This window comes from Borostomias antarcticus (genome assembly GCF_949987555.1).
Source record: "Borostomias antarcticus genome assembly, chromosome: 20".
Lineage (NCBI taxonomy): Eukaryota > Metazoa > Chordata > Actinopteri > Stomiiformes > Stomiidae > Borostomias > Borostomias antarcticus.
The window spans coordinates 1,932,140-1,956,861 of record NC_140253.1 but is presented as its reverse complement, the minus strand read 5'-3'; the positions used below and the strand labels follow the sequence as shown (position 1 = coordinate 1,956,861).

At 42.1% G+C, this 24,722-nt stretch overlaps 1 protein-coding gene across 1 annotated transcript; it reads left to right on the top strand.

The window, feature by feature from the left end:
* Window positions 1-20,309: 20,309 nt before the first annotated feature.
* Window positions 20,310-24,418, top strand: LOC311322361 (fibrinogen-like protein 1; the record flags this gene model as incomplete). Its single annotated transcript, XM_084454428.1, has 7 exons — window positions 20,310-20,378; window positions 20,517-20,718; window positions 22,015-22,174; window positions 22,561-22,655; window positions 22,894-22,982; window positions 23,515-23,711; window positions 24,250-24,418. 7 exons carry the CDS (start codon window positions 20,310-20,312, stop codon window positions 24,416-24,418), a joined length of 981 nt encoding a protein of 326 aa, XP_084310554.1.
* Window positions 24,419-24,722: the final 304 nt, after the last annotated feature.

Sequence of the window (24,722 nt, the reverse complement as noted above, 5' to 3'; positions counted from 1 at the left end):
CAAATCTGGATAGGGGAGCTCCCCTGGTAGCTCAGTAGGTAAGAATGCAGCTTAGTGCAAGTGCTGCCCTTCCAGCATGGGTTCAAATCCCCTTCTCTCAATATTGACTTCATATCATTATATATCATACATATTGAGAAATACTCAAGACTGCAGCAGATTTTGAGGTGTGGGCCGCAGTTTCACATGCCATGATCTTTAGAAACGTCTTTCGAAACGAAATAGCTTCCTCACTTGCTCCAGCACTAATGCGCACAGCGCGCAATCGTTGCTCCAGCACGCTGTGCGCATGCGTGCTGGAGCAAGTGAGGAAGCTATTTCGTGTCTAAAGACGTTTCTAAAGATCATATTACAGAGGCATGTGAAATACCACAACAGGCCTATGCTCTCTATGTAAGCACAACTAGCGATTCATCAAGACGGATTGATGAAAACAACCGTTTCGCGGCAGAAAATAGATTTTTAGAAGCTGCATTCTCAGTGCCCCGACCACCGCCATTACATGGATATACTGGCTCGCGCTGGATTTTAAATTTCTTCTACAGGCCTCCGAACTACACCAAAGTGATCTCGGTGAGTCAAACGTCTTATAATATGTCGTAAATAAGGTCCAGGTTGTCAAAAACGAGCATTGTCCTTTAGGTGAGTTTGATCCATTTATTTTCTTTGTGGGGTGGCTCTGATTGTATGATTTTCCGTTTTGGGCCGGGATTGATCTCTGCCGGAACTGCTCAGGGTGTTTGTGAGTGGGTGAACGGATGGACACACGAATTGCGCTGTGACTGTGACTATTTTACTGTTGTTTACCACGCCAGAGTGGGCTGGATAAAGGACTTCCGTGTGGTGCGATATTCAAGGACTTGGAGGTGGTGCCACCTGCTGGTGGGATCTTGGGACATCTTGGGATCTTCAGTTGTTTGCCGTGTGTGGGTCAGAATACATGCATGAAACGTGTGCCCTTGTGTTTACGTGTTATTCTTTACAAGCTTGCTGAGGGTTCATGTGAAGTACATACATGCATCCTGTGTAATAGCCTGGGACTCAGACAGACTATAAATATTGCCAGGGTTCCCCTGCCCTGGCTGGCGCCCAACCAATCACGTTTGAGGAACAGACCGTTACAGTACAGAAAAGGGAATTAGTGACCCACTGGAACAGACTTGGTATACTACGCTTAACAACAATGCTAGTCATCGTGTAGAATACTATTTACACTATGAAGACAGTAGTAATACACTGTATAAAAACAGTACCCCCCAACAACTAACATTTTTAAAAAGACTTCCAATCCTTCTGAAACCTCTTTCTGACCAAATTTATTTTTTGTCTACAATCTTCATGAACCTTAACAGTTATGTAGTACAAGCAATTCTGATCAAAGATCTGCCACCCAGGTGTGTCTAGTCCATTACTAGGCCGAGCAGTGAACAATTTAATTATGTCCACCTGAAAAAAACCATAAGGGGTATGTATGGCGGGTTTTTTTCAGACCAAATTTATTTTTTGTCTACAATCTTCATGAACATTCACAGGTGTGAAGGCCAAACAATTCTGATCATAGATCTGCCACCCAGGGGTGTCTAGTCCATTACTAGGCCGAGCAGTGAACAATTATTTTTTAATTCATTATTTCCACCTGAAAAAAAACCTAAGGGGTATGTATGGCTTCTTTTTTTTTTCGGACCAAATTTATTTTTATCTACAATCTTCATGAACATTCACAGGTATTTAGGCCAAGCAATTCTGATCATAGATCTGCCACCCAGGTGTGTCTAGTCCATTACTAGGCTGAGCAGTGAACAATTTAATTATGTCCACCTGAAAGAAACATAAGGGGTATGTATGGCATTTCTTTTTTCAGACCAAATTAATTTGTATCTACAATCTTCATGAACATTCACAGGTATGTAGGCCAAGCAATTCTGATCATAGATCTGCAACCCAGGTGTGTCTAGTCCATTACTAGGCCGAGGAGTGATCAATTTAATTATTTCCACCTGAAAAAAAACATAAGCGGTATGTATGGCTTTTTTTTTTTCAGACCAAATTTATTTTTATCTACAATCTTCATGAACATTCACAGGTATGTAGGCCAAGGAATTCTGATCATAGATCTGCCACCCAGGTGTGTCTAGTCCATTACTAGGCCGAGGAGTGAACAATTTAATTATTAGCACCTGAAAAAAAACATAAGGGGTATGTATGGCTTTCTTTTTTTCAGACCAAATTAATTTTTATCTACAATCTTCATGAACATTCACAGGTATATAGGCCAAGCAATTCTGATCATAGATCTGCCACCCAGTTGTGCGCAGTCCATTACTAGGCCGAGCAGTGCACAATTTAGTTATGTCCACCTGAAAAAAAACGTAAGGGGTATGGCTTTTTTTTTTTTCAGACCAAATTAATTTGTATCTACAATCTTCATGAACATTCCCAGGTATGTTAGGCCAATCAATTCTGATCCTAGATCTGCCACCCAGGTGTGTCTAGTCCATTACTAGGCCGAGCAGTGAACAATTTAATTATTTCCACCTGAAAAAAAACGTAAGGGTATGTATGGCTTTTTTTTTTTAAGACCAAATTTATTTTTAACTACAATCTTCATGAACATTCCCAGGTATGTAGGCCAAGCAATTCTGATCATAGATCTGCCACCCAGGTGTGTCTAGTCCATTACTAGGCCGAGCAGTGAACAATTTAATTATGTCCACCTGAAAAAAAACGTAAGGGGTTTGTATGGCTTTTTTTTTTCAGACGAAATTTATTTTTATCTACAATCTTCATGAACATTCACAAGTATGTAGGCCAAGCAATTCTGATCCTAGATCTGCCACCCAGGTGTGTCTAGTCCATTACTAGGCCGAGCAGTGAACAATTTAATTATTTCCACCTGAAAAAAAACGTAAGGGTATGTATGGCTCTTTTTTTTTTCAGACCAAATTTATTTTTATCTACAATCTTCATGAACATTCCCAGGTATGTAGGCCAAGCAATTCTGATCCTAGATCTGCCACCCAGGTGTGTCTAGTCCATTACTAGGCCGAGCAGTGAACAATTTAATTATGTCCACCTGAAAAAAAACGTAAGGGGTATGTATGGCTCTTTTTTTTTTCAGACCAAGTTTATTTTTATCTACAATCTTCATGAACATTCCCAGGTATGTAGGCCAAGCAATTCTGATCCTAGATCTGCCACCCAGGTGTGTCTAGTCCATTACTAGGCCGAGCAGTGAACAATTTAATTATGTCCACCTGAAAAAAAACATGACGGAGGGCTTTTTTTTTTTTCAGACGTGACGTATGGCTTTTTTTTTTTTCAGACCAAATTTATTTTTATCTACAACATTCATGAACATTCACAGGTATGTAGGCCAAGCAATTCTGATCCTAGATCTGCCACCCAGGTGTGTCTAGTCCATTACTAGGCCGAGCAGTGAACAATTTAATTATGTCCACCTGAAAAAAAACATGACGGGTATGTATGGCTTTTTTTTTTTCAGACCAAATTTATTTTTATCTACAATCTTCATGAACATTCACAGGTATGTAGGCCAAGCAATTCTGATCCTAGATCTGCCACCCAGGTGTGTCCAGTCCATTACTAGGCCGAGCAGTGAACAATTTAATTATTTCCACCTGAAAAAAAACGTAAGGGGTATGTATGGCTTCTTTTTTTTTCAGACCAAATTTATTTTTATCTACAATCTTCATGAACATTCACAGGTATTTAATTATGTCCACCTGAAAAAAAACGTAAGGGGTATGTATGTTTTTTTTTTTTTTTCAGACCAAATTTATTTTTATCTACAATCTTCATGAACATTCCCAGGTATGTAGGCCAAGCAATTCTGATCATAGATCTGCCTGTACCCATGTACATATACAGAATATACAGGCAATATATAAATATACAAATGTCATAAGGAGTTGCGGTTTAAAAGACTAGCTGTACCCCGATGTTTTGTTTCATGTGTGTCATCGTCATTGTCCAATTGATTTCAGTATCAGTAAAACGTGAATTTAACTTGGAAGCTGGGTTGGTGTCGTTTCTCATGTGATTTGATTTGATTCATTGATGGATTTAAAAACACAGACAGGAATCCAAAGGATAACATGAGAAAGAGAACCATTATTTAGGCCACAGCAAAAACATGACATAAAACATACATTTAAAACATTAGAAAAGCTACCCTATAGCTAAAACTGTACATCCTATAATTACTAAAAACTGATTGAATTCCTAGTATTTAGGGGCTATTCCTCTACCCTGTCCATGAGCCACTTCCTGACTGTTTTCTTGAAGAAGTATATACAGATTTTTTTATTTTTTTTATTATTCTTTTCAGGGCCAAACTGTCCTTGCCTCTTGCTTGACCAGCAGCTCTTGGATGGCTCAGTGGTTAAGCACCAGCACCAGCCCTGCTCCCGGATCACAGGTTCAAATCCTGCAAAAGTCGATTCTTTCTAATTCTGGTTTGCTGGTTTTCCAGCACAGGTCCTGCTGATCTTGACTTCGTGTCATTATACATAATGAAATGAATGAGGTTGATGTTTTGACCCCTGGAAGGAATGTGTGTTTTAAGAATGAAAATACTTCTGGAAAGAAGCTGTTGATTTGAGAACAGGTTGTGATCATGGCTGCTTAGAGACTGTGTCAAACCCCACTGGGAGAAACGTATATGAAGGGTCCCAGGAATGCATGTTTTAAGAGCCAGACTACATGTGTATAGGAGCGGGGGACAGAAGAGCACGTGGCTCAGTGGCTCAGTGGTAAGTAATGCAGCCTTCCATGCATGAGGGTGATGGTTTGAACCCCAGAATGGCAGCCTTTCTCTTAATGTCATTCTTCTTTAGTCCAATGCTCAATGCTGGGGCTCCCATGTCAGAGATCGCCTTTTGAGTCCCTCTAACGACCTACCTGTCAGAAAGTGAGTATTTGAACCGTTAGTAGGGAATCAGGTGTACAGTATGTAGGATGGACCAACACTTCGTGGCACAGCTTTCTGGTAGCTCACTGAGCACAGACTGGCAGTTGTCAAACTTGCTGTGTGTGTTGAGATTTGGCCTCAAATCTTGTCCTAAAGTTATGACTGTCAGTAGGGAATGAGGTGATTATTTGAGTTCTCAGATAGCTCAACAGGCTGGCGTCCCTACAGCTTTGTGTAGGATCTGCTCTTCCAGCATGGATTCAAATCCTGGCACATCAATCTTGACATCACAACATTATACACAATAAAAAAGGTAAATGCTCAATACTACACCGAAGTTTAGCTATTCATAATGGTATGGTTCATGACTTATCCCTTATCCACTCAGCCACGATTCTGCATTGATCGATTCATTAATTCAAACATCATCTCAGATTGCCCCTAACCCTAAGTGAGATAACTGATCTTCTGTCAGACCATCACACCCGAGTGTTTGCTGTTTATTTGATTGTCCTAATGCTAAGACCCATCATGGTATATGGTTCCAGATCTAAAGCATGTGGCCAGTTCATACCATGTGGTTCCCCATAGACTCAGTGTTAGAGATAGCTCTGCTGTTTCTATCCTGGTGATTGTTACTTTAGATCATATTCATCTGAATTGACTTAAGCTAGCCTCGCGAAACCACCCTGACCTCCCCAGCTCACATTCTGTTTCTCATCTGACGTGTCAGGTTAGGCTTGAGCAACAAAATGTCTGACTTCCCTAGAGGCTAACTGTCAATCAACCATAATTGATGTCAGGTGCGTTGGTCACTGGGTATGTGGGAATCTCCATTGCTTCAAGGAAATAAAAATATCTACTTCACGTAACCACTGACTGACTGGTCAAACTCATTCCATCATACCATCCACATGATTCAGAGGTCTAAGTCTATTTTGATACAACGGCCTCTTGTGCTCATGCATGGTTTGAACCAGGTGTGGCCACGCCTCTGTGGGAGGAGGCACCCTCAGAGGTACTGTAAGCCTGAGACTCTAGGGTCAGGCAACCAGGGACCTGACCACCTCTGATTAATCACAGTCATTACTGACACCTGTGCAAGACGGCCAATCACACACCTGGCTCCTTTCCAATGACACACGCTCCTGCCTACCTGCTACCTTGCTCTTTACTGCTTTCTGTGTTACCAACAAGCTGCTTACCAATTAAGTCAAACACCTCTGTTATCAATAAATCATGTTGTCATGTTAGGACATAAGATCATCAATGAATTAAAAAACGTAAGGGGTATGTATGTTTTTTTTTTTTTTCCCAGACCAAATTTATTTTTATCTACAATCTTCATGAACATTCACAGGTATGTAGGCCAAGCAATTCTGATCCTAGATCTGCCACCCAGGTGTGTCTAGTCCATTACAAGGCCGAGCAGTGAACAATTTAATTATGTCCACCTGAAAAAAAACGTAAGGGGTATGTATGTATGTTTGTTTTTTTTTCAGACCAAATTTATTTTTATCTACAATCTTCATGAACATTCACAGGTATGTAGGCCAAGCAATTCTGATCCTAGATCTGCCACCCAGGTGTGTCTAGTCCATTACTAGGCCGAGCAGTGAACAATTTAATTATGTCCACCTGAAAAAAAACGTAAGGGGTATGTATGGCTTTTTTTTTTCAGACCAAGTTAATTTTTATCTACAATCTTCATGAAAATTCACAGGTATGTAGGCCAAGCAATTCTGATCATAGATCTGCCACCCAGGTGTGTCTAGTCCATTACTAGGCCGAGCAGTGAACAATTTAATTATGTTCACCTGAAAAAAAATGTAAGGGGTATGTATGGCTTTTTTTTTTTCAGACCAAATTAATTTTTATCTACAATCTTCATGAACATTCACAGGTATGTAGGCCAAGCAATTCTGATCCTAGATCTGCCACCCAGGTGTGTCTAGTCCATTAAAAGACCGAGCAGTGAACAATTTAATTATGTTCACCTGAAAAAAAATGTAAGGGGTATGTATGGCTTTTTTTTTTTTCAGACCAAATTTTTTTTTATCTACAATCTTCATGAACATTCACAGGTATGTAGGCCAAGCAATTCTGATCGTAGATCTGCCACCCAGGTTTGTCTAGTCCATTAAAAGACCGAGCAGTGAACAATTTAATTATGTCCACCTGAAAAAAAACGTAAGGGGTGTATGGCTCTTTTTTTTTTCAGACCAAATTAATTTTTATCTACAATCTTCATGAAAATTCACAGGTATGTAGGCCAAGCAATTCTGATCATAGATCTGCCACCCAGGTGTGTCTAGTCCATTACTAGGCCGAGCAGTGAACAATTTAATTATGTTCACCTGAAAAAAAATGTAAGGGGTATGTATGGCTTTTTTTTTTTCAGACCAAATTAATTTTTATCTACAATCTTCATGAACATTCACAGGTATGTAGGCCAAGCAATTCTGATCATAGATCTGCCACCCAGGTGTGTCTAGTCCATTACTAGGCCGAGCAGTGAACAATTTAATTATGTCCACCTGAAAAAAAACGTAAGGGGTATGTATGGCTTTTTTTTTTTCAGACCAAATTTATTTGTATCTACAATCTTCATGAACATTCACAGGTATGTAGGCCAAGCAATTCTGATCATTGATCTGCAACCCAGGTGTGTCTAGTCCATTACTAGGCCGAGGAGTGAACAATTTAATTATGTCCACCTTAAAAAAAAACGTAAGGGGTATGTATGGCTTTTTTTTTTTCAGACCAAATTTATTTTTATCTACAATCTTCATGAACATTCACAGGTATGTAGGCCAAGCAATTCTGATCGTAGATCGGCCACCCAGGTGTGTCTAGTCCATTAAAAGACCGAGCAGTGAACAATTTAATTATGTCCACCTGAAAAAAAACGTAAGGGGTGTATGGCTCTTTTTTTTTTCAGACCAAATTAATTTTTATCTACAATCTTCATGAACATTCACAGGTATGTAGGCCAAGCAATTCTGATCCTAGATCTGCCACCCAGGTGTGTCTAGTCCATTACTAGGCCGAGCAGTGATCAATTTAATTATGTCCACCTGAAAAGAAACATAAGGGGTATGTATGGCTTTTTTTTTTTCAGACCAAATTTATTTTTATCTACAATCTTCATGAACATTCACAGGTATGTAGGCCAAGCAATTCTGATCGTAGATCTGCCACCCAGGTGTGTCTAGTCCATTAAAAGACCGAGCAGTGAACAATTTAATTATGTCCACCTGAAAAAAAACGTAAGGGGTGTATGGCTCTTTTTTTTTTCAGACCAAATTAATTTTTATCTACAATCTTCATGAACATTCACAGGTATGTAGGCCAAGCAATTCTGATCATAGATCTGCAACCCAGGTGTGTCTAGTCCATTACTAGGCCGTGCAGTGAACAATTTAATTATGTCCACCTAAAAAAAAACGTAAGGGGTATGTATGGCTTTTTTTTTTTTCAGACCAAATTTATTTTTATCTACAATCTTCATAAACATTCACAGGTATGTAGGCCAAGCAATTCTGATCAGAGATCTGCCACCCAGGTGTGTCTAGTCCATTACTAGGCCGAGCAGTGAACAATTTAATTATGTCCACCTGAAAAAAAACGTAAGGGGTATGTATGGCTTTTTTTTTTTCAGACCAAATTTATTTTTATCTACAATCTTCATGAACATTCACAGGTATGTAGGCCAAGCAATTCTGATCATTGATCTGCAACCCAGGTGTGTCTAGTCCATTACTAGGCCGAGGAGTGAACAATTTAATTATGTCCACCTTAAAAAAAAACGTAAGGGGTATGTATGGCTTTTTTTTTTTCAGACCAAATTTATTTTTATCTACAATCTTCATGAACATTCACAGGTATGTAGGCCAAGCAATTCTGATCGTAGATCTGCCACCCAGGTGTGTCTAGTCCATTAAAAGACCGAGCAGTGAACAATTTAATTATGTCCACCTAAAAAAAAACGTAAGGGGTGTATGGCTCTTTTTTTTTTCAGACCAAATTAATTTTTATCTACAATCTTCATGAACATTCACAGGTATGTAGGCCAAGCAATTCTGATCATAGATCTGCAACCCAGGTGTGTCTAGTCCATTACTAGGCCGTGCAGTGAACAATTTAATTATGTCCACCTAAAAAAAAACGTAAGGGGTATGTATGGCTTTTTTTTTTTCAGACCAAATTTATTTTTATCTACAATCTTCATAAACATTCACAGGTATGTAGGCCAAGCAATTCTGATCAGAGATCTGCCACCCAGGGGTCTCTAGTCCATTACTAGGCCAAGCAGTGACAAATTTAATTATTTCCTCCTGAAAAAAACCATAAGGGGTATGTATGGCTTTTTTTTTTTCAGACCAAATACATTTTTATGTACAATCTTCATGAACATTCACAGGTATGTAGGCCAAGCAATTCCGATCATAGATCTGCCACGCAGGTGTGTCTAGTCCATTACTAGGCCGAGCAGTGAACAATTTAATTATGTCCACTTGAAAAAAAACGTAAGGGGTATGTATGGCTTTTTTTTTTTCAGACCAAATTTATTTTTATCTACAATCTTCATGAACATTCCCAGGTATGTAGGCCAATCAATTCTGATCCTAGATCTGCCACCCAGGTGTGTCTAGTCCATTACTAGGCCGAGCAGTGAACAATTTAATTATGTCTACCTGAAAAAAAAATGTAAGGGGTATGTATGGCTTTTTCTTTTTCAGACCAATTTTATTTTTATCTACAATCTTCATGAACATTCCCAGGTATGTAGGCCAAGCAATTCTGATCGTAGATCTGCCACCCAGGTGTGTCTAGTCCATTACTAGGCCGAGCAGTGAACAATTTAATTATGTCCACCTGAAAAAAAACATGACGGATGGCTTTTTTTTTTTTCAGACGTGACGTATGGCTTTTTTTTTTTTCAGACCAAATTTATTTTTATCTACAATATTCATGAACATTCACAGGTATTTAATTATGTCCACCTGAAAAAAAACGTAAGGGGTATGTATGGTTTTTTTTTTTTTTCAGACCAAATTTATTTTTATCTACAATCTTCATGAACATTCCCAGGTATGTAGGCCAAGCAATTCTGATCATAGATCTGCCTGTACCCATGTACATATACAGAATATACAGGCAATATATAAATATACAAATGTCATAAGGAGTTGCGGTTTAAAAGACTAGCTGTACCCCGATGTTTTGTTTCATGTGTGTCATCGTCATTGTCCAATTGATTTCAGTATCAGTAAAACGTGAATTTAACTTGGAAGCTGGGTTGGTGTCGTTTCTCATGTGATTTGATTTGATTCATTGATGGATTTAAAAACACAGACAGGAATCCAAAGGATAACATGAGAAAGAGAACCATTATTTAGGCCACAGCAAAAACATGACATAAAACATACATTTAAAACATTAGAAAAGCTATCCTATAGCTAAAACTGTACATCCTATAATTACTAAAAACTGATTGAATTCCTAGTATTTAGGGGCTATTCCTCTACCCTGTCCATGAGCCACTTCCTGAATGTTTTCTTGAAGAAGTATATACAGATTTATTTATTTTTTTATTATTCTTTTCAGGGCCAAACTGTCCTTGCCTCTTGCTTGACCAGCAGCTCTTGGATGGCTCAGTGGTTAAGCACCAGCACCAGCCCTGCTCCCGGATCACAGGTTCAAATCCTGCAAAAGTCGATTCTTTCTAATTCTGGTTTGCTGGTTTTCCAGCACAGGTCCTGCTGATCTTGACTTCGTGTCATTATACATAATGAAATGAATGAGGTTGATGTTTTGACCCCTGGAAGGAATGTGTGTTTTAAGAATGAAAATACTTCTGGAAAGAAGCTGTTGATTTGAGAACAGGTTGTGATCATGGCTGCTTAGAGACTGTGTCAAACCCCACTGGGAGAAACGTATATGAAGGGTCCCAGGAATGCATGTTTTAAGAGCCAGACTACATGTGTATAGGAGCGGGGGACAGAAGAGCACGTGGCTCAGTGGTAAGTAATGCAGCCTTCCATGCATGAGGGTGATGGTTTGAACCCCAGAATGGCAGCCTTTCTCTTAATGTCATTCTTCTTTAGTCCAATGCTCAATGCTGGGGCTCCCATGTCAGAGATCGCCTTTTGAGTCCCTCTAACGACCTACCTGTCAGAAAGTGAGTATTTGAACCGTTAGTAGGGAATCAGGTGTACAGTATGTAGGATGGACCAACACTTCGTGGCACAGCTTTCTGGTAGCTCACTGAGCACAGACTGGCAGTTGTCAAACTTGCTGTGTGTGTTGAGATTTGGCCTCAAATCTTGTCCTAAAGTTATGACTGTCAGTAGGGAATGAGGTGATTATTTGAGTTCTCAGATAGCTCAACAGGCTGGCGTCCCTACAGCTTTGTGTAGGATCTGCTCTTCCAGCATGGATTCAAATCCTGGCACATCAATCTTGACATCACAACATTATACACAATAAAAAAGGTAAATGCTCAATACTACACCGAAGTTTAGCTATTCATAATGTTATGGTTCATGACTTATCCCTTATCCACTCAGCCACGATTCTGCATTGATCGATTCATTAATTCAAACATCATCTCAGATTGCCCCTAACCCTAAGTGAGATAACTGATCTTCTGTCAGACCATCACACCCGAGTGTTTGCTGTTTATTTGATTGTCCTAATGCTAAGACCCATCATGGTATATGGTTCCAGATCTAAAGCATGTGGCCAGTTCTAACCATGTGGTTCCCCATAGACTCAGTGTTAGAGCTAGCTCTGCTGTTTCTATCCTGGTGATTGTTGCTTTAGATCATATTCATCTGAATTGACTTAAGCTAGCCTCGCGAAACCACCCTGACCTCCCCAGCTCACATTCTGTTTCTCATCTGACGTGTCAGGTTAGGCTTGAGCAACAAAATGTCTGACTTCCCTAGAGGCTAACTGTCAATCAACCATAATTGATGTCAGGTGCGTTGGTCACTGGGTATGTGGGAATCTCCATTGCTTCAAGGAAATAAAAATATCTACTTCACGTAACCACTGACTGACTGGTCAAACTCATTCCATCATCCCATCCACATGATTCAGAGGTCTAAGTCTATTTTGATACAACGGCCTCTTGTGCTCATGCATGGTTTGAACCAGGTGTGGCCACGCCTCTGTGGGAGGAGGCACCCTCAGAGGTACTGTAAGCCTGAGACTCTAGGGTCAGGCAACCAGGGACCTGACCACCTCTGATTAATCACAGTCATTACTGACACCTGTGCAAGACGGCCAATCACACACCTGGCTCCTTTCCAATGACACACGCTCCTGCCTACCTGCTACCTTGCTCTTTACTGCTTTCTGTGTTACCAACAAGCTGCTTACCAATTAAGTCAAACACCTCTGTTATCAATAAATCATGTTGTCATGTTAGGACATAAGATCATCAATGAATTAAAAAACATAAGGGGTATGTATGGCTTTTTTTTCCCCAGACCAAATTTATTTTTATCTACAATCTTCATGAACATTCACAGGTATGTAGGCCAAGCAATTCTGATCCTAGATCTGCCACCCAGGTGTGTCTAGTCCATTACAAGGCCGAGCAGTGAACAATTTAATTATGTCCACCTGAAAAAAAACGTAAGGGGTATGTATGTTTTTTTTTTTTTCAGACCAAGTTAATTTTTATCTACAATCTTCATGAAAATTCACAGGTATGTAGGCCAAGCAATTCTGATCATTGATCTGCAACCCAGGTGTGTCTAGTCCATTACTAGGCCGAGGAGTGAACAATTTAATTATGTCCACCTTAAAAAAAAACGTAAGGGGTATGTATGGCTTTTTTTTTTTCAGACCAAATTTATTTTTATCTACAATCTTCATGAACATTCACAGGTATGTAGGCCAAGCAATTCTGATCATTGATCTGCAACCCAGGTGTGTCTAGTCCATTACTAGGCCGAGGAGTGAACAATTTAATTATGTCCACCTTAAAAAAAAACGTAAGGGGTATGTATGGCTTTTTTTTTTTCAGACCAAATTTATTTTTATCTACAATCTTCATGAACATTCACAGGTATGTAGGCCAAGCAATTCTGATCCTAGATCTGCCACCCAGGTGTGTCTAGTCCATTACAAGGCCGAGCAGTGAACAATTTAATTATGTCCACCTGAAAAAAAACGTAAGGGGTATGTATGGCTTTTTTTTTTTCAGACCAAATTTATTTTTATCTACAATCTTCATGAACATTCACAGGTATGTAGGCCAAGCAATTCTGATCCTAAATCTGCCACCCAGGTGTGTCTAGTCCATTACTAGGCCGATCAGTGAACAATTTAATTATATCCACCTGAAAAAAAACGTAAGGGGTATGTATGGCTTTTTTTTTTTCAGACCAAATTTATTTTTTATCTACAATCTTCATGAACATTCACAGGTATGTAGGCCAAGCAATTCTGATCACAGATCTGCGACCCAGGTGTGTCTAGTCCATTACTAGGCCGAGCAGTGAACAATTTAATTATGTCCACCTGAAAAAAAACATAAGGGGTATGTATGGCTTTTTTTTTTTCAGACCAAATTAATTTTTATCTACAATCTTCATGAACATTCACAGGTATGTAGGCCAAGCAATTCTGATCATAGATCTGCCACCCAGGTGTGTCTAGTCCATTACTAGGCCGAGCAGTGAACAATTTAATTATGTCCACCTGAAAAAAAACGTAAGGGGTATGTATGGCTTTTTTTTTTTCAGACCAAATTTATTTTTATCTACAATCTTCATGAACATTCACAGGTATGTAGGCCAAGCAATTCTGATCCTAGATCTGCCACCCAGGTGTGTCTAGTCCATTACTAGGCCGAGCAGTGAACAATTTAATTATGTCCACCTGAAAAAAAACGTAAGGGGTATGTATGGCTTTTTTTTTTTTCAGACCAAATTATTTTTTATCTACAATCTTCATGAAAATTCACAGGTATGTAGGCCAAGCAATTCTGATCATAGATCTGCCACCCAGGTGTGTCTAGTCCATTACTAGGCCGAGCAGTGAACAATTTAATTATGTCCACCTGAAAAAAAACATAAGGGGTATGTATGGCTTTTTTTTTTTCAGACCAAATTAATTTTTATCTACAATCTTCATGAACATTCACAGGTATGTAGGCCAAGCAATTCTGATCATAGATCTGCCACCCAGGTGTGTCTAGTCCATTACTAGGCCGAGCAGTGAAAAATTGAATTATGTCCACCTGAAAAAGAACGTAAGGGGTATAGTATGTATGGCATTTTTTTTTTCAGACCAAGTTTATTTTTATCTACAATCTTCATGAACATTCACATGTATGTAGGCTAAGCAATTCTGATCCTAGATCTGCCACCCAGGTGTGTCTAGTCCATTACTAGGCCGAGAAGTGAACAATTTAATTATGTCCACCTGAAAAAAAACGTAAGGGGTATATGGCTTTTTTTTTCAGACCAAATTTATTTTTATCTACAATCTTCATGAACATTCACAGGTATGTAGGCCAAGCAATTCTGATCAGAGATCTGCCACCCAGGGGTCTCTAGTCCACTACTAGGCCGAGCAGTGACAAATTTAATTATTTCCACCTGAAAAAAAACGTAAGGTATGTATGGCTTTTTTTTTTTCAGACCAAATTATTTTCATCTACAATCTTCATGAACATTCACAGGTATGTAGGCCAAGCAATTCTGATCAGAGATCTGCCACCCAGGTGTGTCTAGTCCATTACTAGGCCGAGCAGTGAACAATTGAATTATGTCCACCTGAAAAAAAACGTAAGGGGTATGTATGGCTTCTTTTTTTTTTTCAGACCAAATTGTTTTCTATCTACAATCTTCATAAACATTCACAGGTATGTAGGCCAAGCAATTCTGATCATAGATCTGCCACCCAGGTGTGTCTAGTCCATTACTAGGCCGAGCAGTGAACAATTTAATTATGTCCACCTGAATAAAAACGTAAGGGGGTTGTATGGCTTTTTTTTTCAGACCAAATTCATTTTTATCTACAATCTTCATGAAAATTCACAGGTATGTAGGCCAAGCAATTCTGATCAGAGATCTGCCACCCAGGGGTCTCTAGTCCATTACTAGGCCGAGCAGTGACAAATTTAATTATTTCCTCCTGAAAAAAAACATAAGGGGTATGTATGGCTTTTTTTTTTTCAGACCAAATTATTTTCATCTACAATCTTCATGAACATTCACAGGTATGTAGGCCAAGCAATTCTGATCAGAGATCTGCCACCCAGGTGTGTCTAGTCCATTACTAGGCCGAGCAGTAAACAATTTAATTATGTCCACCTGAAAAAAAACGTAAGCGGTATGTATGGCTCTTTTTTTTTTTCAGACCAAATTCTTTTCTATCTACAATCTTCATAAACATTCACAGGTATGTAGGCCAAGCAATTCTGATCAGAGATCTGCCACCCAGGGGTCTCTAGTCCATTACTAGGCTGAGCAGTGAACACTTTTATTATTTCCACTTGAAAAAAAACATAAGGGGTTTGTATGGCTTTTTTTTTTCAGACCAAATTTATTTGTATCTATAATCTTCATGAACATTCACAGGTATGTAGGCCAAGCAATTCTGATCAGAGATCTGCCACCCAGGGGTCTCTAGTCCATTACTAGGCCGAGCAGTGACAAATTTAATTATTTCCTCCTGAAAAAAAACATAAGGGGTATGTATGGCTTTTTTTTTTTCAGACCAAATTATTTTCATCTACAATCTTCATGAACATTCACAGGTATGTAGGCCAAGCAATTCTGATCAGAAATCTGCCACCCAGGTGTGTCTAGTCCATTACTAGGCCGAGCTGTGAACAATTTAACTATGTCCACCTGAAAAAAAACGTAAGGGGTATGTATGGCTTTTTTTTTTTTAGACCAAATTTATTTTTATCTACAATCTTCATGAACATTCACATGTATGTAGTACAAGCAATTCTGATCATAGATCTGCCACCCAGGTGTGTAGTCCATTACTAGGCCGAGCAGTGAACAATTTAATTATGTCCACCTGAAAAAAACCATAAGGGGTATGTATGGTGGGTTTTTTTAAGACCAAATTAATTTTTTGTCTACAATCTTCATGAACATTCACAGGTATGTAGGCCAAGCAATTCTGATCAGATATCTGCCACCCAGGGGTCTCTAGTCCATTACTAGGCCGAGCAGTGACAAATTTAAATATTTCCTCCTGAAAAAAAACATAAGGGGTATGTATGGCATTTTTTTTTTCAGACCAAATTTATTTTTGGTCTACAATCTTCATGAACCTTCACAGGTATGTAGGCCAAGCAATTCTGATTAGAGACCCCTGGGTGGCAGATCTATGATCAGAATTGCTTGTACTACATACTAGAAGAAGTATATACAGATTTATTCTTGGCTTGTGGCGTTGTGTCCATTTCAAATCAATGCATTTTTCCCCCCTTTTGAAAACGTCCCAGGAACAAAACCAGTAAAAACATGTGACCTTTGTGTGCAAATCCTGTTGTGTCTATGTACTCTATATGTGTGTACCCATGTACATATACAGAATATACAGGCAATATATAAATATACAAATGTCATAAGGAATTGCGGTTTAAAAGACTAGCTGTACCCCGATGTTTTGCTTCATGTGTGTCATCGTCCATTTGATTTCAGTATCAGTAAAACGTGAATTTAACTTGGAAGCTGGGTTGGTGTCGTTTCTCATGTGATTTGATTTATTGATGGATTTAAAAACACAGACAGGAATCCAAAGGATAACATGAGAAAGGGAAAACCCTTATTTAGGCCACAGCAAAAACATGACATAACACATACATTTAAAACATTAGAAAAGCTACCCTATAGCTAAAACTGTACATCCTATAATTACTAAAAACTGATTGAATTCCTAGTATTTAGGGGCTATTCCTATACACTGTCCATGAGCCACTTCCTGAATGTTTTCTTGAAGAAGTATATACAGATTTTTTTATTTTTTTTATTATTCTTTTCAGGACCAAACTGTCCTTGCCTCTTGCTTGACCAGCAGCTCTTGGATGGCTCAGTGGTTAAGCACCAGCACCAGCCCTGCTCCTGGATCACAGGTTCAAATCCTGCAAAAGTCGATTGTTTCTAATTCTGGTTTGCTGGTTTTCCAGCACAGGTCCTGCTGATCTTGACTTCGTGTCATTATACATAATGAAATGAATGAGGTTGATGTTTTGACCCCTGGAAGGAATGTGTGTTTTAAGAATGAAAATACTTCTGTAAAGAAGCTGTTGATTTGAGAACAGGTTGTGATCATGGCTGCTTAGAGACTGTGTCAAACCCCACTGGGAGAAACGTATATGAAGGGTCCCAGGAATGCATGTTTTAAGAGCCAGACTACAGTTTGATGCTTTAGTTAGCTTTGATGCTTTAGTTGTTAGCTTAGGTAACATGCAATTAAAAAAGTGCACATAAACTGATGACGTGTGTGTGTGTGTTTTTGTTTTAAGTGTGTTAAATCAGTAATTGGAAATGTTGGATTAAGTGTAAAGCTTCAGTTTCAGGCTACTTAGACGATTAATGCAGCAGATCTGTTGGATAGCTCAGCACAGGCTCAAATCCTGCAAATGCTTTCTGGTCTTCTACGTAAATGTGAAATAATGTTTTGTTCTGATGGGCAACTCTGGACAAGGGGAGCTCCCCTGGTAGCTCAGTAGGTAGGAATGCAGCTTAGCAAGTGCTGCTCTTCCAGCATGGGTTCAAATCCGGTTCTCTCAATATTGACTTCATATCATACATAATGAGAAATACTCAAGACTGGCGCAGTTTTGGAGGTGTGGGCCTGGTGGTCTAGAGGTAAGAGTCCCTGCCTCTCATACAAGAGATTGGTGTTTTGGGCCTGGTGGTCTAGAGGTAAGAGTCCCTGCCTCTCATACAAGAGATTGGTGTTTTGGGTGGGAATGTGACAGAATACTTCTGTGAAGAACAGGCTGAAATACACCCAGAGAACAGGCCAGAATGTGGAGGGAATGCAGTGGCTCAGAGGTAACTAGCACTGCCTTCCATGTTAGAGTTTGGTGGTTCGAGAATGAGATACTTCTGGTTGAGATCATCGCTTCTTAAGACGTCTCCCTGGTAGAAACATGGGCAGTGTACAGCAAAGGTAATTAGTGACCCACTGAAACAGAATATACTACACACAAATGCTAGTAGAATGCTAGTCATCGTGTAGAATACTATTTACACTATGAAGACAGTACTAGGACACTGTATAAAAACCATACCCCCACACCATCTGGCATTCTTAAAAAGTACTTTTATTCTTTCTGAAACCTCATATTCTGATTCAGAGGGTCACATAAGCCCTCCTTTAAACACTCTGAAATCGCAGGGGGGGTGCCAAGTACCCCCCCCGCCCCATGTGCTCTGGGACTGTTTCTGTGATCCGGCTGCCGGGGTGGATTCGATCCAGTGACTCTTACGTACGCACTCAGAGCCGTGACCAGAACCATATCACCACCAGGTCCCCTTCACACTCAGACAGGTTCTCCGGGCGTATTTCAAGTGTTTCTTTACTGAAGTAATCTGGTTTTAAAACTTTTAGATTTACTATCAGGTACTGTGAGCATCAGGATTTGAACCCACATCTCAACAAACACAGCAAGGTTTGCTGCTGCCAGTATTAGCCCACTGAGCTATGCAGGAACTGCAAAGTGATGTTCATCCATCATACTTACACCTCATTCCCTAATAACAGTCATAATTATAACTCCAGGATGCACTATTAAGCAATGCGAGATTCGAACCCACACTTCAACACACACAGCTGGCTTTGGAAACTCCTGCATTAGACCATTGTGCTACCTGAGTCCTCTAGAAACAACAAACTCATCCATCATACTTACACCTGATTCCCTATTACCAGACTTATAATACTAAACTTAGAACATGGGCACTGTCAGATTTGAACCTACGCCTCAACACACACAGCAGGGCTGGCAAACAGCAAGCATTAGCCCATTAAGCTATCCTAGCTATGCAACCAATTGTTCATCCATCAATCTTAGACCTGATTCCACACTAACAATGTTAAAACAAGAATATTATGCTGTGACATGGGAAAGTCAGCATCCCATTGAGCTATCTGTGAGATAGAGAAACCACAGGTTTTTACTCATATTAATCCATCATTCCAGACCACTAGAGTTGTAATGACAAGAAGATCAAGGCGGGAATCAAACCCTTGTTACAATGCACACATGGCAGGCGCAGCATTAACCCACTGAGCTATCTGTGAGCTCTTGCTGCAAGAGTTTTTCATCATATTAATCCATCATTCCAGAACAATAGAGTGATAACATTAACATGTTTAAGGCTGGAATCGAACCCACGTGTCAATGAACAAACGGCTTTGAGGGACACTAGACATTCCCATTGAGCTACCACAAGAACAGCTAACTAGGCAAATAACTAAAGACAAAACATTAGTTACAAACCTTTATAGTTTTCCAAAGGTACAGCTATCTGTAATCAGTTAATATACTGAGACTATCAGTGAGGTCGTTAGAGGGAATCAAACCCCAATCTCCAGAGTGGGAACCCTCAGCATTCACCATTAGACTAAAGAAGAATTTGATGGGAGTCAAAAGCTGATATTTGGGTTTTTTCAAGTTGGTAAGGTAGGAGTGTGGAGATAATTTAGACTAGCCTTTATTTTGTTAATCATCCAAGTCGGCTGGAAAGCTGATGCATTATGAAATTAGCACTTTTACGCTCCATGTCATCTATGGTCCTACTGTCATCAGTGGGAATTGAACCGTGATCACCAGTGTGGAACCCCTCAGCATCTACCATTAGACTAAAGAGGAATTTGATGAAATCAAAATCAAACAAAAGTGTGTGTGTGTGTGTGTGTGTGTGTGTGTGTGTGTGTGTGTGTGTGTGTGTGTGTGTGTGTGTGTGTGTGTGTGTGTGTGTGTGTGTGTGTGTGTGTGTGTGTGTGTGTGTGTGTGTGTGTGTGTGTGTGTGTGTGTGTGTGTGTGTGTGTGTGCTCCCTCCACAAACTGTAGACCAAACTATGCCTTGCCAAGGTCAGTGGCTGGGCACCATACCAAGCTGAATCACATCACTGAGAGAGAGAAGGAGCGAGACAGGGAGAGAGAGAGAGAGAAAGAGAGAGGAAGAGAGAGAGGGAGAGAGAGAGAGGAAGAGAGAGAGAGAGAGAGAGAGAGAGAGAGGAAGAGAGAGAGAGAGGAAGAGAGAGAGAGAGGAAGAGAGAGAGAGAGAGAGAGGAAGAGAGAGAGAGAGGGAGAGAGAGAGAGACAGAATAAGAAACGAGAGAAGAGTTCAATCAGTCTCATCAAGCGTCCGTAGTGAGAATGGCGGCGGCGGCGGTGCGCTCCGGTATGGCCGCTCTGGCGCTGCTCCTCCTGGCAGGATGCTTGTCGGTAAGTTCCTCAGCCGGGCGGAGGAGTTCCCTCTCCCTCCTCGCTCCAGCTACGCCGACTCCATCTCCCCCCTACCCCACACGCGTGCTACTCTGACCTGCTACGTCTCCCTACGTCTCCTCCTCCCCCCGGCCCCAGGCTCCCTGCGTCTCCTCCTCCCCCCGGCCCCAGGCCCCGCTGCCCGACTGTGGGGACGCGGTGGCCCGTCTGCAGGCGGAGGTCCAGAGGCTGGGCTCCATCCTGGAGGAGCAGCAGCGCTACATCCTGGAGCTCCACAGCAGCCAGGCCCAGAGCCTGACCCACATCCCCCTCTCACACCTGCAGACTGGACAGCCCCGAGGTACGTCTGGCTGCCTCAGCCCTCTGTGGTACTCACTCACTCACTCACTCACTCACTCACTCACTCACTCACTCACTCACTCACTCTCACTCACTCACTCACTCACTCACTCACACTCACTCACTCACTCACTCACTCACTCACTCACTCACTCACTCACTCACTCACTCACTCACTCACTCACTCACCTACCTACCTACCTACCTACCACCCTACCAACCTACCTACTACCTACCTATCTACCTGCCTGCCTACCTACTTACTTACTTACTTATTTCTGTAGATGCTGTCATTACTGAGAGCATCTACAGTACAAACACCTGGGCTGCTTCGGACTGCAAGGATTTTGTCCAGGCAGCTTGTGAAACAGATGTAGCATTGTGGTCAGGAAAGCTAATTCTGCCTATTGTCTAAATGCCTTACACACGAGTGCTGGAAACCATTTTAAATTATATTTTCCATAAATTCTGGAAAACATTTCCACCAATGAAGAATAACCTCTCTGGTGCCATAAATTACAAGGTGGGAATTTGTAATGCTTTAAAATGCTCACTTAATTAGCACAGGTCATATACTAGAAGGCACCACTGTATTTTGTATCAGGCAGTGGGCTGGCCACCCCTGGCCGCTAGGAGAGCACAGCACCGGCTCCTGTGTGTGTATAAAGCCATCTTAGAAAAGCTACCCAACTACCCAGCATCCCTCACCAGCTCCTGTGTGTGTATAAAGCCATCAAAAGCTCTAGTCAGAACCAGACATGGATCGGTTCATTCTTGACATTGACATTTATCAGCTTCAATGTCTAAAATGTACTGATGTATGATGTTTTTGTATTGATGATTGATTGATTTACTTTGAAATATTGATGACTGACCGATGGTTTTGAAATACTGTTACTGTTCTGAATGAATGAATGAATGAATGAATGAATGAATGAATGAATGAATGAATGAATGAATGAATGAATGCTTGCTTCGTAACCAGGGCACCCTCACAAATGAGACCTTGGTCTCCATGGGTTCCCTTGGCTAGATGAAGATTAAATGAAAAATAAACAAATACAGCAACGTTCAGTTGATGATGTTCTTGTGACCCCGTGACCCCGCCACACCTACTGACCTACTTCTGACTTCCTACTGATTTACCACTCATTGTTTTAGCGTTTTATTATTGTTATTTGCATGAACCCAACCTCATCCAGACATCCTTTGTATTTATTCTGCACTTTGGGTGCGTGCGTGCGTGCGTGTGTGCGCGTGCGTGCGCGTGTGTGTGTGCGCGTGTGTGTGTGTGCAGACTGCTCAGAGGTGTTCCAGGACGGGGGCGTGGTCAGCGGCGTGTACCAGGTCAGACCGCAGGGCGCGCCCTTCGCCCTCCAGGTGCTCTGTGACATGAGTGATGGAGGAGGCTGGACCGTGTTCCAGAGGAGGAGCGACGGGCAGGAGTCCTTCGACAGGTGGGGGGGGGGGGGGGGTTAAGTGTGTATGGTTGTGTTCTGAGGGTGTGTTTGAATGTGTGTGTGTCAGGTGTGTGTGTGTGTGTGTGTGTGTGTGTACTGTATGTGGAGGGGGATTTGAGTGTATATGTTGTGTTCTGAAGGTGTGCTTGAATGTGTGTGTGTCAGGTGTGTGTGTGTGTGTGTGTGTGTGTGTGTGTACTGTATGTGGAGGGGGATTTGAGTGTATATGTTGTGTTCTGAGGGTGTGCCTGAATGTGTGTGTGTGTGTCGGGTGTGTGTGTGTGTGAGAGAGAGAGAGATTGCATGCATATATGTGCGCATCGGCAGTAAGGAGGACGTGTGTGTGTGTGTGTGTGTGTGTGTGTGTGTGTCTCACACCGCAGGGCGTGGGTGGAGTACAAGCATGGCTTTGGAGACCTCCACTCCAATGGAGAGTTCTGGCTGGGTAATGATGCCTTACACCACCTCACCTCGCAAGGTACAGAACACACACACACACACACACAAAGACAAATGTCCATCCTTGGATGGACAGTGAAGTCATTTTCTATGCTCTCTTGTTTGATTCACCTTCCACGGCACGCAAGCACACCTGCTGGTGCTCCATGGCGGCCATCTTGGCTCTGACGGCAGCCATCTTGGCTCTGACAGCAGCCATCTTGGCTCTGACGGCAGCCATCTTGGCTCTGACGGCTCTCATGCCCTGTGTTCTGTAGGGAAGTACGACCTGAGGATCGACATGGAGGACTTTGAGGGGAACCAGCGCTACGCGAAGTACAAGAACTTTCAAGTGGATGACGAAAAAGTAAAGTACCTCTGTGCTACAGCGTCTCTGGACTTCTCCTTTCCCTCTCCTTCTCTCTTCCCTTCTCTCCTCTTTTTCTCTCCTCCCTTCTCTCCTTCCCTTCTCTTCTTCCTTCTCTCCTTCTCTTCTCTCCTCCCTTCTCTACTCCCTTCTCTCCTCTCCTTCTCTCCTCTTCGTCTCTCCTATCCCTTCTCTCCTTCCTTCTCTCCTTACCTTCTCTCCTCTTTCTCTCCTCCCCTTCTCTCCCTCCACATCTTTCTCATAACATCTGGGTGTGTTTAGTCTGTAACGTTGAAGAAAGTGTGAGAACCAGGACATCTGCCTCTCACTGTTCTCGTCTTCCCCCTCCCTCTCTTCACCTCCTTCCTCCCCTGTTCCCCTCTCTGTCTGTCTGTTTTGACTACCCCTGCTGCTGCCTCTCCTTCCTTCCCTCTCTCGCCCTCTTCTCTCTCCTCCATCCTTCTCTCTCTCTCTCTCTCTCTCTCCTTCGTCCTTCTCTCTCTCTCTCTCCACCTGTCCCCTCCTCACCCAGGACCAGTACCAGCTCCACCTGGGTCGGTTCTCCGGCACGGCGGGGGACGCCCTGGCCGAGGCCCACCCCCCCGCGGGCCAGCAGTGGGCCGCTCCGGAGGCGGGAGGCCGAGGGATGAAGTTCAGCACGCCAGACCGCACCAACACCGATGACGGGGACTGTGTCCACCACGACAGGTCCGGCTGGTGGTTCAGCAGGTACCAGGGGACCCACTAGGACACGCCTCTGATGCTGCTACTCTCTCTGGACTGGACCCGGAGATGTTCTCTAGAACCAGTCCTTCTTTGCTTCGCTCTGCTCTGGAAAATCACTGATCCCACGTTTTTCCGAGTTGGTCTCAGCTGTGTGGAGGGGCGCCTGTTTTCACCTATCCATTCATGTTAGATCAGAAAGGAAGGAAGGAAGGAAGGAAGGAAGGAAGGAAGGAAGGAAGGAAGGAAGGAAGGAAGGAAGGAAGGAAGGAATGTTGCATGTTTAGAGAATCACATGGAAGAGACTGACCTCATGTTTAGAATGACCTCAGAAGGCATTAATCCTCTCGTCGTCTGACTCAGCGGTTTTAGGTTTTGGAGATAAGCCTCGACATTTGGAAGGCGGGAAAATTTCCCTGCCCCAATCACAGCGACAGGGAGATTCTCCCGGACCAATCGTCGCTGCCTTCGGGGGGCTTAGCTCTGCCCAAGGCGATTGTGATTGGTCTAAAGGAATATAACCCTCTTTTACCCTCCCCCCCAGGTGTGAGTCGGGGAACCTGAACGGTCACTACAACGGGCCTCAGCTGGCCCTGGCGGACGACGGCGTTCTGTGGTACACCTGGCACGGCTGGTGGTACTCGCTCAAGTCCGTCGTCATGATGATGCGCGCCTCCGACCTCCACGAGGGCGGGGCCGAGGACGGGGCCTAGAGGCGCGGCGGCGGCCGGCCCCTCCGGGAAGTGAGCGTGTCATTAGGCCGACAGGGCGTGATGTCATCGTCGCGCGGGAGTCGTGGGTCACCAATGGTACTGTTACTTTGAAAAGTGATTTGAAGACGACATTAAAGTGACGCTGATGGGAGGCTTCGTATTCAATTCAATTCAATAACCTTTATTTAGACTGGAAGGACACTGAGGTTGATTCAACTCGTTCACTCTGGTGTTAGACGACGGGAACAAACTTGGATGGTTTCTGTGTTGGTGGAAGTGTGAGCACTCAGTGTTGGCTTGAGTG